Source organism: Dunckerocampus dactyliophorus, chromosome 16 (genome assembly GCF_027744805.1).
Source record: "Dunckerocampus dactyliophorus isolate RoL2022-P2 chromosome 16, RoL_Ddac_1.1, whole genome shotgun sequence".
Taxonomy (NCBI): Eukaryota; Metazoa; Chordata; class Actinopteri; order Syngnathiformes; family Syngnathidae; genus Dunckerocampus; species Dunckerocampus dactyliophorus.
In genome coordinates, this window is record NC_072834.1 from 13115251 (window position 1) to 13128125 (window position 12875).

Below are 12875 nucleotides of genomic sequence, written 5' to 3' on the forward strand. Positions count from 1 at the left end.
CGAAGGAAATTAAAAAATATTCACAATTGAGAGGCTGAAATCTGAGGATATTTACATTTTTAAATCTGACAATTAATCGAATACCAAAATAGTTGTACATTAATTGGACAACCGGTTAATCATGGATTAATTGTTGCAGCTCTACAATATGGTACAGGATGGGCAACTGTCCTTTGACAGGTTGACAAGATTGTAACTCCTGTGCTACCATGGGTTAGAAGATTTTCAAAAACATTAAAAACAACGAAAATATTGACCTCCGACCGTTGGGGTACCAACCAGTGGTTTGGTACTCTTTTTCGCTTACACACGCTGGAAACACAAGTGAACCGGTCCGTTTGGTGTCTTTGGTGAAATCTTTCCAACTTTTTAAAAGTCTTTTTAGACATTTAAGGCAGGCTGCAACAGTCCGAGAGCGGAGTAAAGCCTTACCCGCAGGCCTCCTGGTGAGGTTGAGGCAATCGGCGTGGTAGACCTTGGGACAGCCGGGTTTCTTACAGGACACCATCTGTCCTCCGTCTCCGCAGCTGAAGCACTCGTCCTCTCGCTCTTTGGTCACCACCACCTTCTTCTTCCGCTTGCCGTGGCCACGCCTTTTCAGCTTGCGTCCTTTGTCATCTGAAGGCGGGTTGTTCTGATCGTGGGGGGAGGGAGATGTTTATAGATGGCTAGATGGTTAAGTGACAAAACTCAGAAAGTTAAAAAAAAAAAAAGTCAAACATCTGACCTTTGGCCTGACGCCGAGGAAGCCGCTGCAATTGGACGCTCCACATTTACAGACAGTCTTGCCGTTCCCCAAACACTCCAGGTTGTAGTTAAAAGTGAGTTCAGTGCCTGAGTGCAAAAGTGTCATTAACCTCGGCCCACCTCGGTTTCAGAATTTTAACTCGGAGTGGAGCAAGGAGCGTACCGGCAGGGACGTCGACGAGGGCGAAAAGTCCCACTCGTGTGTCTCCGCTCACCGTCCACTTCTGGGTCTCGCAGTTGGGTTGGCAGCAGTGGTTCATGAAGCGAGCCTCGTTGCCCTTCGGCCCAGCATCGATGATACGATCCTAAGAACAAGACCGAGGCCATACTTGACACACAAATTGGCGACTACTGTATCTATCCAAGTGTGTATTTTATGTTTAATACAGACGAGTCGATCACAGGTTTCGTTATAGTTCCTTATAGTTTGTAAACCATCCGCTGTATCTGAGCTTTTTGTGTGTGCAGAACACAGGTCGCCATTTTATTGGGATTGCATTCAAATTCAGAGTGTTTATAACGCTCCTCGAGATGTCAGCTTGGGACACAAATGGTATTTCTTTCTTCAATCGTGATAAAGTTATGACATTGAACCACAGTGAAAACTCTTCTTTTCATCCCAGTAAATAGTCTGGAAATAGTCTGGAAAATGTTTCTAAACTTTTGCGACTCCAGCAAACAACAGTGAGAGCCATTATCCACAAATGGCGAAAACATGGAACAGTGCTGAACCTTCCCAGGAGTGGTCGGCCAACCAAAATGACCCCAAGAGCGCAGTGACGACTCATCCAAGAGGTCACAAAAGACCCCACAACAACAACCAAAGAACGGCAGGCCTCACTTGCCTCAGTTAAGGTCAGTTTTAATGACTTCAGCATAAAATAGACACTGGGCAAAAACAGCCTGCATGGCAGAGTTGCAAGACGCAAACCACTGCTGAGCAAAAAGACCATTAAGTCTCATCTCAATTTTGCCAGAAAACGTCTTGATGATCCCCAAGACCTTTGGGAAAATACTCTGTGGCCTGACAAGGTAGTGGTAGTGTGATGGTCTGGGGCGGTTTTGCTGCTTTAGGACCTGGAAGACTTGCTGTGATAAATGGAACCATGAATTCTGTCTAATTCTGAGTGGGTCAAAATTCCTCCACAGCGTTGTAAGAGACTCATTGCAAATTATCGCAAACGCTTGATGGCAGTTGTTGCTGCTAAGGGTGGCCCAACCAGTTATTAGGTTTAGGGGGCAATTACTTTTTCCACACAGGGCCATGTAGGTTTGGATTTTTTTCTCCCTTAATAATAAAAAGTTTCATTTAAAAACTGCATTTTGTGTTCAGTTGTGTTGTCATTGACTCATATTTCAATTTTGGTTTGATGATCTGAAAGCTTTTAAGGAAACCTCATTATCTGACGTGTTGCCATCGTTTAACACGAGAATACAACACTGTAACAACATTTATGTATAGGTCAGAGAAGAGGAAAAGCATAATGGGTCCCCTTTAAGTGTGATATATTTATGTCAAAGTGTTTGGACAGTCACTAGGAATTTCTAAAGTGCTAATGTTCAAATACGATTTTTCAGTTCTAAAAATGTACTTATGCAATATAAAATGTAATTCCTAAATGCTGTATTTTTGTGAAAAGCTGAAAGTCTACACTTCAATCACACCTTGACTGTTTTACTTCAATCACTGCAGTGGTTTATACAGGTAAAATAATGTAAACTGACCATCTGCAGAGATGTGGCTGTTGTACCTTATCCAGAGTTAGCATGTAGAAGTTACAGATGTCGTGCTCCTGTGCGTGCCTGATCCTCGACCTGCACTCCTCCTCGTCGATCACCTCCCCAACGTACTCGCTAACAAACTGACCCTGATGGGGAAACAAAACATTCCACCAACTCCTTCTGCCAAACAGCGGTAAGGTCACACCGTTGTACCTTCTTGATGTCGTGGACACAGCGTAGACCCCAGCCTCGAGACAGCGTCCTGAAGATCTCCACCTGGCTGTACTGACGCCTGCTGAACGCCTGGTTGAGGCAGCGCTCGCCTGCTGGGCACACCTGTGAGGTCACAGGTTGTTATTGACAAAACATGTAACTCAACTACAAGTAGAAATCCATGGTTGGAGACCACCACAATGTATCTCAATGGACATGTTCTGGATTTCCTTAAGCATACCAACGAATTAGTGCAAGTTTTGTTATGGGGTGGAGCATAGGCCAGTAAAGAACGTGTGCCATTTTTGGTGCAGAACAGTATAAAGGTGCAGACTGATTAATTTTTTTTAAAGTAGTAAAAAGTTGGTTTTTGCTGCCATTTTCCAACAAACTCCCTCAAGTCATGCCTCAAATTAAAGCTCTTGACAAAGCATTTTCATGTTGATAGTTATTTTGGTGATACACTCTTGTATGACAACATAACGAGCAAAAATGGTAATTCTAACACGAATGGACTCAACTGGTAGATGTGGAGTAAGTTGTGTGGTAGGCTGCTCAGCAAATTCATTGTTGGTGCCAATTGTCTTAGCCCTTGAGGGGGAGGGAAAATGGCAAGATACTGCACTAGATTTAACCACCGTTACAAAACAAACGTGGTTATTAGATGAGGTATTAAGTGTTTTCATACCTGTGGGTGACATTCGTAAAGGAGCATGCGGTTGATGCACTCCGAGTCCATCCCGCATGGGCTCTCGTCCGTGGCCTTGCAGTTGCAGCGCGGGATCTCTGATAGGTCAGCAGTGATGATCTGAACTTTCCCTATTGGCCGATTCACCTGGAGAACGTGGAAGGAAAGCTCATTGTCGTTGTTGTTAGTTAGCAGCTAACTTGTTTGTCTTTGATGGACGACCAAACAAAAACATGGATAAATAGGACAATCCATCCCATAAAGAAGTCTGACCTTGATGTGCTTGTATGGTGGAGGCTTCCTATCATTCTTTCTGTCCTCCTGAAGCTGGCGAAGCTCCTTCTCAGCCTGTAGCTCACGAAAACGCACTGCCGCCTCCTCCAGAGCTGCAGAAGCACACAACCAGCACGCTTACACAAATTCTGTTTGTTCGACAGGAGACATTTTGTGGCAAACAAACCTTTCCTATATGTGGCGTCGACACCTTTGCCCATCTTCTCCTTGCTGTTGGCGTCCACGTCCATATAAGGAAAGACGCGGGCCTGGTAGGTCCACAGGTAGTCGTTGGAGCCAAAGAAGTGAACGGGGAACTCGCCCACGTCGTGTCGCATACGCTGGATGTTCTCTGGGATGGTTTTGGGATGGCTGACCTCGGCAGGCCACCACCTTGGCAAAGACACAAACACAAAAGCAACACAAATAAAACCCATAATCCATCCATCCTTGCTGTAGTTTATGTTATGTCATGTGGCCTAAAAGTGGGTTGCTCCAGCAATAAAGATATTATATGACTTTTAGCTGTTGTTTATATCAGTGAGTACTGAATACACAGACTCAAGTTCATGGGTCACCACTGACCTGTAGCGTCCGACCTTGACCCACAGGATGTCCTTGTAGTGAGGTTTCTTCCCAGCCTTGCAGTCGTTGCAGTACCAGCTACCTTTGGGCATCTCAATGTTCAGACACTCCCGGTGGAAGGCGGCGGGGCAGGACTCGCAGCACAACAGACTTCCCCCTGCAGGAAGGAGTGCAGCATGTCAACTGCGGATTGCAGTCATCCCTCGTTTATGGCAGTTAATTGGTTCCAGACCCGACCACGATGAGTGAATTTTCGCGAAGGGGGATTCAATACTAATAAATGGAACATTTTCGTAGTTAGAGCATAGAAAACCTGTTTCTAAATACAATCTTTACCATTATTAGAGCCCTGTACACATGAAAATAACACCCCTGTAGTCACCTTCACACTCCTATTATTCGTTATTGCCATGGCTGATTCCATGCAGTGTGACAATAATGTCATGTCTCAATAACGGAACATTACTGACACCAGAAGACTAAATATACCTTTGTCTTTCAATATTTTTTGACTAATAATATGTCATAGTAAACCACAAAACAGCAATCATTATTTAAATTAATTTTTTCAAATCTGTGATAGAGCGAGGGAGCGATAATCGAACCGCAATATCACGACTGTATATGCTTTTGACCTCCACCAAGGTGGCTCTTGTTGATGATGATGCAACTTTGTAAGGGATTACGCATTTTTTCCAATTTTCTTCATTTATTTTGCTGAGAAGCCGTATATTTGACATCATTATAAAAAGACAAATGCTTAAATATGTTTAATGGGTAAACAAAGTTTAATTCTGATCTGATGCAGACTGCACTGTGCTCAGGGTCATTGAAATATATGAAAAAACTAAATTTGAAAAAAAGGATTTTGTAAAGGAAAGACGTGTTGTTACCTTCAGTGCAAACAAAACACCAGCTGACATTGACGTGCTCGTGGTTCTTGACGCCCCGTCGCGGTGTGAAGTGGTTGGGACAGATGATGCTGTTGCTCGAGAGCACCACGCAGCCGGCCGCCATGCAGAGGTCACTGGCGTGGTATGCGATCGGGCAGCGCACGCAACGCACGAGACGTCCTGCTCACAAGAAAACACTGTTAGCCTTGGGGACCCCGCTATACAAAGATGATGTGAGTGGACAATGTACCTTTAGAGCTGGAGGGACTGGTGGGATTGGCGATGAAGCAGGTGAGGCAAGCGTGGATGGAGCAGCGGAAGCCTCGGTTGACGGGCACAGTTGGGGCGTAGGTGGCGATGCACTCACCGTGGTAGAACTTGCCGCAGGTGGGGATCATGCAGCGTCGCACGTCCTCACTGCGCTTCTTGCACACAAAGCAGGTGTGGATACCTGCAATCATTTGTAGAGGTAGAATTTGGGGTACAGCTCTCGTTCAATAGTGCAGGTATATCCAGCATTGAGGCAGTGTGTTCTGTTTTTTTTTTTTTTTTTTTAATGTTTTATTTAATTATTAGTATTTTTTTTTTAACAGCTTACCTGTTTTGCACTCCGGACACACAAACTTCCCTTTCGGGGCCTCGGCCAGAGAAATGCAGGCAAGGTGAAAGGCTCCACAACACTGACCCTCACATAGCAGCAGCTCCCCGGTCTTCTCACACACCTGACACACACACACACACACACACACACACAAGCTGCCTTTAGTAACAATGTAAGAATAAGAAGCAACATGTTTTTGTATACAGCTTAAAAGCAGACCTACTGCCGGCAGAAAAAATGTAGTGTCATTGTATCTGTAGGGGTACAATGCCTTGTCACTGGGGTAGTACCCTTAAAAGTTCATTTACAATTTAAAAACTCGACTTCTACTCTTCAGACAGACCTTTGTCGGTACTGGAAAAGGTACAGACTATTACCTCCTGTGTCCAATAATTGGCCCTACGTGGTAGTGAAGAGGACATGAGTCACCTGACACACATTCTCCTTCATGGAAGCGGGGCCCCCTCTGTCCCCGATAATCTTCCTGGAAGGTGCGAGTGGATCATCACAGAGCGACAAGTCGTCTTTAGTGGAAGAGAAGCTCTGATCTAACATGGAAGCTTCACCCTGAATATTACACACCAAAAACATGGTGTTTATTATTGTTGTTATTATTATTATTAATGTTATTATTGTTATTACAGGTAGCTAAATAAGGTGACCAAACTATTTGAGCTGACCTCTGACTCTGTTGTGTATTTAGTGTCTTCTAGTTGAGTAGCATCAATGTCTGCCACTGTAGGTTCCGCCTTGGGTTCAGGTGGTGTCGGTGCCAGTGGAGTGCTGGTTGGTGTCAAAGTGGAATGTGTGGGCGAAAAATTGGAGACTTCCGGGCTTGTAGGCGGGGACGGTTGCCTACTTTTTGGTTTCAAAGGTGTTGGATCAGGATCTGGATGAGCTGTAACGCAACATTACTTAGCATCAGTCCTGAAGGAGACTATTGACCAAAAGCAAATGAGGAAATTGTCAGGTCACAATGAAAGACTTGTCACTGACCAGGACTGGAACTGTTCTTCACCGTTTTCACCTGTGACAAACAAAATAAACATGGCATTTGTAAACCTAAGCAGAAAAACATACACAAAACTATACTAGATGGGAAATTATAGTTCCATGTGCAACATACACTCAAATCATACAGCACCTTCTTCTTAAGGCCTACTGATGCTTCGGCTTCAAGGGAATATTCCAGAATCTTCGGCGTGGGTTTCCTCTTGCGCTTCTTCTGTAGCAAAGCACCGTGTGCTGCGAAGGAAACGTCACAACCAGAGCAGCCAAAAACTTTAAGGTAGGTAAGTTACTTTTGCTATTTACAACTTATATTAAAAACAGCCTCACTGTAATGTTTGGCGGGGCCTGGGCCTGCAGACGGCAATGGTTCAGCTTCGGCCTCAGGTGGTGGAGTTAACGTGTCGATGGAAAGCACCTGTGCTTCCCGCGGGGACGAGTTTTCGGCCCTGGGAATTTGCAGCTCCGTGGTGAGGGTGATTTCCTCTGGAGGTGGCGTCTGTATCTCAGGAAGTGCATTTAAGGAAGCGGGATCAAGTGCGTTCTTGTCCAGTGCTGACGTTTTGGATGTGAGTGAAAGTGCTTGGTTGGTCTGAGAGGGCAAAGTGTAACTTCAATGACATATCTTCATGCAGAAAGCATTAGGATTTATGAAGATATGGCTAGATTTTCTTACCATTGTAACTGATGGTAGGGGCTTTTTGTGTTTCTTCCTTGAGAATATCTGGTCGTATTCTTCGGTCCATTCTAGGAGCCTCTTGCTGGGTTTTCTAATTCGTTTATGTGCTTAAAAAAAAAAACAAAAAAACAAAACATGAAATAAGTACTTGGAAGGAAAAGCAGTAGAGTGTCTCGCGGTTCAACTTTCGCAGATTCACAGATTTTTTTAGTGCTTCTTTTTTTTATTACAGTGTATGAACGCTGTTACAGGCCAAGTTACAGCCCTTTAAGAAGAATTGCATTGTGGGAAGTTGAGTGTCTCTATCTCTCATCCCTCTCTCGACTATCTGCACCGCCCATTGTTTTCTGTGCCCTGTTTGGCTGTAGACTCTTGTCAATCCATCAATCTCCTTTGTGCAGCCCTGCTGTGTCTGTGTCATCGCTGGCTTGCTTGCTTGTTAGCTTGCAAATGAATCTTCGGTTTGAAGGTGGAGGACTGCAGCAATGTGTTTTAACAAGGATAAAAAAAGCGCTACAGTACAGCAGAATGGCACCAGGACAAAAAGGCATGGTCAGAGGAGCGTTTAAATGAGAGAAATGTGAGAAAATGTTATTGCCTGTCTGAGAAAAGTGTATAAAGTTTATGATGAGGGGTTTTACAGCCTTAGAAAATATATAATAATTGTAAAAAATTGAAACTGGCTACTTTGTGGGCTATTTTGGGAACCTATCCCCCGCGATAAACTAGGGAACACTGTAATTGCAATTTAAAAAAAACAAAACAAACCAGAATTGAATATAATTTTTAGAGTGTGCAATAACATCATTACAATGAACACAGGAGTACCACAAGGATATGTACACCGGCCCCTTTCTTTTTACGCTTCATAACCTCATACAAACTGTAATCTAATCAGTCCTACCTGATGAAGCATCGTCGCCTTCTCCAGTGTTGCAGTTCAGGCTAGATTTGGCTTCTGTACAGTTGGAAACGAAGCCATTCATCTCTCCGAAGTCTCTATTCCACCTCAACATTCCTTCATCACTCCCAGCCTGCCCTTCCCACTGGCAGGCCTGCACTCCCAGCAGAGACTGGACCTTGGCAGAGTAATCCAGTACAGAGGAAAAGTCCATTCTTAGCAAGTCTCCAACTCCCGGGTAGCCCGGTCCAGACCTCTCAGGGCGACAAGGCACTTTGCGGTTAGCTTTCTTCTTCATCCAAGAGGAACTGCTAGTTCTGTTGTAAGGCCCTTTGGAGACATGATTTTGACTTGTATCCAAATATGTGTGTTTGTCCTGGCTAAAACTTGGCTCGCCATTCACGTCTCGATCTAGGTCTATGACTGCAGCCATACCAGGCATCACCAAGGGCTCCTCCTTGACATGCGCACTCGGTGGCCCAATCTCCAGTTCTAAAGGGGCCCCATCTCGCTCCCGCGTATCATGCACATCTTTGAGCATCATAAGAAAAGTGCTGAATTTATAGTTCATGTCTGGCTTGAAAGAGAGGGGCTTGCCATTAGCCTTATCTGTCAAAGACTGGAAGGACACCTCTTTCACATTTTTGAAGGCATTCATAAAAGAAAAGGGTGAGGGAGGCGAAGATAGAGAGGTCTGGTCCACCTCTTTTGCCTTCACGCTGGAAGTGAGGGGTATGAAGTCCATTGGAGACGCTGAAGACAGAGAATGGTCCTCCTCTTCACTCTTGACTCCAACAGAATCCTGGAACACCAAAGGCGGCGTATAACAACTAGAAACAGTGTCCTCATCATTGGCCTCACAATCAGACTTGGACTTTGTTTTGGTGGTGCAAAGGTCCGAAATGTTTTCTGGATTAAAAGTGTTCTTAGAGGGGTCTACCACATTTTTGATACGATGTAAGAGTTTTTTCTGCCCAGCCGTCCTTCTGGCTTTTCTCTGTTTCTGCTTTTGCAGCACCTTCATGGTCTTCAGAGCTCGCGTCATCAGCCGATTGCTGGCTGGAAGGTGAGCAGGTAGATCTTGTGGTAGAACTTCAGGCAACTTTTCTGGGACAAGAGGCTTCGATTTAAAGGTAGTTGTCTCAGGGGATGGGTCTTGGGGCACTTGTTTACCGACAGAAACAGAAGATCCATCTAACTGAGAGGATAGAGGGGTTGTGTTTTGGGCCACAATTAAGACAGAAGTATCTTGTTGATGTGGCTTTTGTGAAGGTTCGGAAGAAATTGTTTGGGCTGAGGTACCAATCTCCCTCTTTTCTTCTGAGTCTTTCATTGACACAGTTTTTGTTTGTGAACTGTCAACATTGTCAGCATTTTTGTCTACTTTATTTTTGACACTTTCCCCTTTGTCCAATAAGTCTGAATCAGTGGACAGGTCAACAGTCTCATTTGAGGTTTCCTTACCTTTTACACATCCAATTTGGTCATTGGGACCAATGGTTACCTTGGCATTTAGGATTCTCTTGATGTCTATCTCTTTGCGTATCAATTTGACAAAGGGCATCTTACACTGGGAAATCAGAGATTTTTGGAGGTCCATTTTTGCCTGCAGAGCTGCTGATTCAACATTTAATGTGGACTTGGTCTTGGCACTACTTCCCTTTTCTTGTCGCTGCTTAGAACTCGGTACAGCAACCTTTTTAACCTCCCTTACTTTACAGTGGTCAATTTGATTGACATTCTTGTGACTGGTATTCTTGCTAGTGTTTTTAACATGTGGACTACTTGTTGGATTAGACTGCTTGACACTAACTGAGTCTGTAGAATTGGGAATTACTTGCCTACCCCTTAAATAGTCACCCTTCTCAGATGGTCTGTGATAATCCACAGATTCCAGCTTCTGTGACAGTCCTTGAGATACAGAACAAGTTGCAAACTCCTGCTTGTGTGACAGTCCTTGAGGTTTTAAAGAAGCCACCGACTCCTGCTTGTTTGACAATCCTTGAGGCCCAGAAGAAGTCACAGACTCTTGCTTTTGTGACAACCCTTGAGGCATGAACTCCTGCTTATTTGACAATCCTCCGCAGTTAGACTCTTGTTTCTGTGACAATACTTGTGGTTTTGAAGAAGCCACTGACTCCTGCTTTTTAAACAATCCTTGAGGATCAGAAGAAGTTATGGTCTTCTGTTTCTGTGACAAACCTCGAGGTGTCAAAGCAGCCACAGATACCTGCTTTTGCAATAATCCTCGGGGGTCCAAAGAATCCATAGACCCCTGTTTCTTTGACAGTCCTTGAGGCTCAGAAGAATCCACAGATTCCTGCTTCTGTGAGAATCCTTGAGGTCCAAAAGAATCCACGGACACTTGTTTCTTTGACAATCGTTGAGGTTGAGAATAATCTATGGACTCCTGCTGTGGCAATCTTTGGGGTCTGGAAGAATCCACTGACTCCAGTTTCTGTGACAAACATCGTGATCCACAATAAGACATGGACTTCTGCTCTGATGACAGTCCTTGAGATTCAGAAGTAGCCACAAATTCTTGCTTTTGCAAGAATCCTAGAGTTCCAGAAGAAGTCACAGACTGCTGCTTCTGTGGGAGTCTTCGAGATCCAGAATAATCTACTGACCCCTTCTGTGACAATTGTTGAAATCTAGAAGAAGATACTGACTTCTGTAACAGTCCTTCAGATCTTGCAAAAGCCACAGACTCCTGCTTTTGAGATAATCCTTGAGGTTCAGATGATTCCACCAACTCTTGCTTCTGTAATACTCTTTGAGGTTTTGAAGAACCCATGTTCTCCTCCTTTTGAGATAAGCCACAAGAGTCCAAAGTGTCAGACTCCTGCTTCTGTGAGAAACTTTGAGTTCCATAAGACGACACAGACTGTTGCTTCTTTGACAATCCATGAGGGACCAAAGAATCCATGGACTCCTGCTTTTGTGAAAATCCTGGAAGTCCAGAAGAATCCATGGACTCCTGCTTTTGTGACAATCCGTGGGGGTCAGAAGAATCCACTGGCTTCTGCTGCTTTTGTGACACCAGTTCAGCAGGGCTTCCAAAAGGTGTACTAACTACAGTGATGTTTTTAGAGTTCATATCTTCCACCTTCTCAGGTATAAGCTTTGTTTCAACAAGTACAGCCTCAGACTGGCCACCTGGCGCACCACTGGAGGCAGGACCACCAGGGGCCGCAATCTTTTTACTACTAACAGAGGTCTTTTTCTTACTGAGCACCTTGGTGAAAAGGGTACGATCTGGCACTGGACCAACAGTTTTAGGTCGCCTGTCTTTGCCTGATTTGCTGAACCACAGACCACTTTGCATCTCTGGCGGTTTCTTTTCGTCTTTGGCGACATTAGTCGGCAATTGAGTCAACTTAGACTGACGTTCAAGTGCTTTAGGACACAAAATTTTAGGGACCGAGTCAAGATCTGAATAAGGGCACTCCACATGTGATGGGTTATTATGTGGGATCTTTTTAGGCTTCTTTGATAAATCACCGTCTTTTCTCTTACCAGAAGATTTCTTTAAAGTGCCATGCTTAGTTTGTGTTTCTATTGGGGATGATATCATCTGAGAAGATATTGATCCATTGATGTGCGATTTCTCGGGAAGATTGGACACAGGCAGCGTGGAAGGAGAAATGTGAGGACAGGCCTTTTTTACTGCCGGGGAATTGTCCTGGAAGGTATCGTCTATTGACAAAGAGACTATGTTGGGTCTCTGCTGGAGAATAATTTCAGCTTCATCCACACTGGATTGCCAAGATGCCTCCAAACGTTTAGCAATCTGTGGTGAGACAAAGGCAAAGAAGATTCATATCAGCATTTTAACAGAGTATACAAGTAGAAATCAGTCAAGGCATTACAGTGTATTTTTGGTTGTGCGCCCTTTGTTTCCCCTTCCGATGCAGTTGAGCGAGCTGTTCGAACTGAAAGCCTCCATGGAAAATATGAGTTGATCTATCCTCCACCCAGGCTTGCTCCTCCGGCTCCCCAAAAGTCCTGACATGGTAAAGTCGACAGGGACGATCGCTGGGCTCTAAGACAGAAGAGTCAGTAAGTCACAACCATTGGTTGACATCACAACAGTCAAGCTTTGGTAAGTCAGTTACGTCGCTGGCCCACCTTTGACCCTGTGATAGACTCCCAGCGCAGGGTCAACGATGACCTCGCAGGGCCACCAAGGTCGTCGGTTGAACTTTGCCCAAATGAGCTCGCCCTCTAAAAACTTCACGGGCGGCACAGAACTCCTTTTCAGATCACTCTGCTGTCAACGACACAAAAAACAAAACATAATTTTCTAATCAGCTAAGACCATGTTGATCACAAGACATTGCATTACTAAGGTAGTTAGTTAAATGTTCAAAGTTATTACAAATTTAGTAGTCAGGTTTGGCTGCTCCGAGAGTCTGCTGAGGCAAGAAACATGACCCAGCTGAGGGGCCGCTAAAATGTGACTACTATACAGCTTACGGAAAGTGGGAACCATCCCACTCAGCACTTACAAAGTTTGATGTCAGCAACATTCCAGTCAAACATAAACAATAAACATAGCTGAC

At 44.5% G+C, this 12875-nt stretch overlaps 1 protein-coding gene across 8 annotated transcripts in view; it reads right to left on the minus strand.

Annotated features, from left to right (window-relative positions):
• The window catches only part of nsd1b (nuclear receptor binding SET domain protein 1b), a 128414-nt gene that overhangs the window by 10283 nt on the left and 105256 nt on the right, over positions 1 to 12875 (minus strand). For 6 of the 8 annotated variants that reach the window (XM_054755457.1, XM_054755456.1, XM_054755458.1 and 3 more), the window contains 21 exons: positions 12442 to 12583; positions 12183 to 12355; positions 8314 to 12103; positions 7407 to 7516; positions 7061 to 7322; positions 6849 to 6967; positions 6719 to 6749; positions 6403 to 6620; positions 6152 to 6289; positions 5720 to 5843; positions 5372 to 5572; positions 5122 to 5301; positions 4229 to 4385; positions 3831 to 4036; positions 3644 to 3756; positions 3371 to 3517; positions 2683 to 2805; positions 2499 to 2615; positions 911 to 1052; positions 728 to 834; positions 433 to 634 (listed from right to left, as the gene is read on the minus strand). In XM_054755457.1, the coding sequence (XP_054611432.1) occupies positions 433 to 634; positions 728 to 834; positions 911 to 1052; positions 2499 to 2615; positions 2683 to 2805; positions 3371 to 3517; positions 3644 to 3756; positions 3831 to 4036; positions 4229 to 4385; positions 5122 to 5301; positions 5372 to 5572; positions 5720 to 5843; positions 6152 to 6289; positions 6403 to 6620; positions 6719 to 6749; positions 6849 to 6967; positions 7061 to 7322; positions 7407 to 7516; positions 8314 to 12103; positions 12183 to 12355; positions 12442 to 12583 (6802 nt within the window). The remainder of the gene's footprint in view (positions 1 to 432; positions 635 to 727; positions 835 to 910; positions 1053 to 2498; positions 2616 to 2682; positions 2806 to 3370; positions 3518 to 3643; positions 3757 to 3830; positions 4037 to 4228; positions 4386 to 5121; positions 5302 to 5371; positions 5573 to 5719; positions 5844 to 6151; positions 6290 to 6402; positions 6621 to 6718; positions 6750 to 6848; positions 6968 to 7060; positions 7323 to 7406; positions 7517 to 8313; positions 12104 to 12182; positions 12356 to 12441; positions 12584 to 12875) is intronic. The other 2 variants (XM_054755452.1, XM_054755453.1) reach the window with 2 other exon arrangements.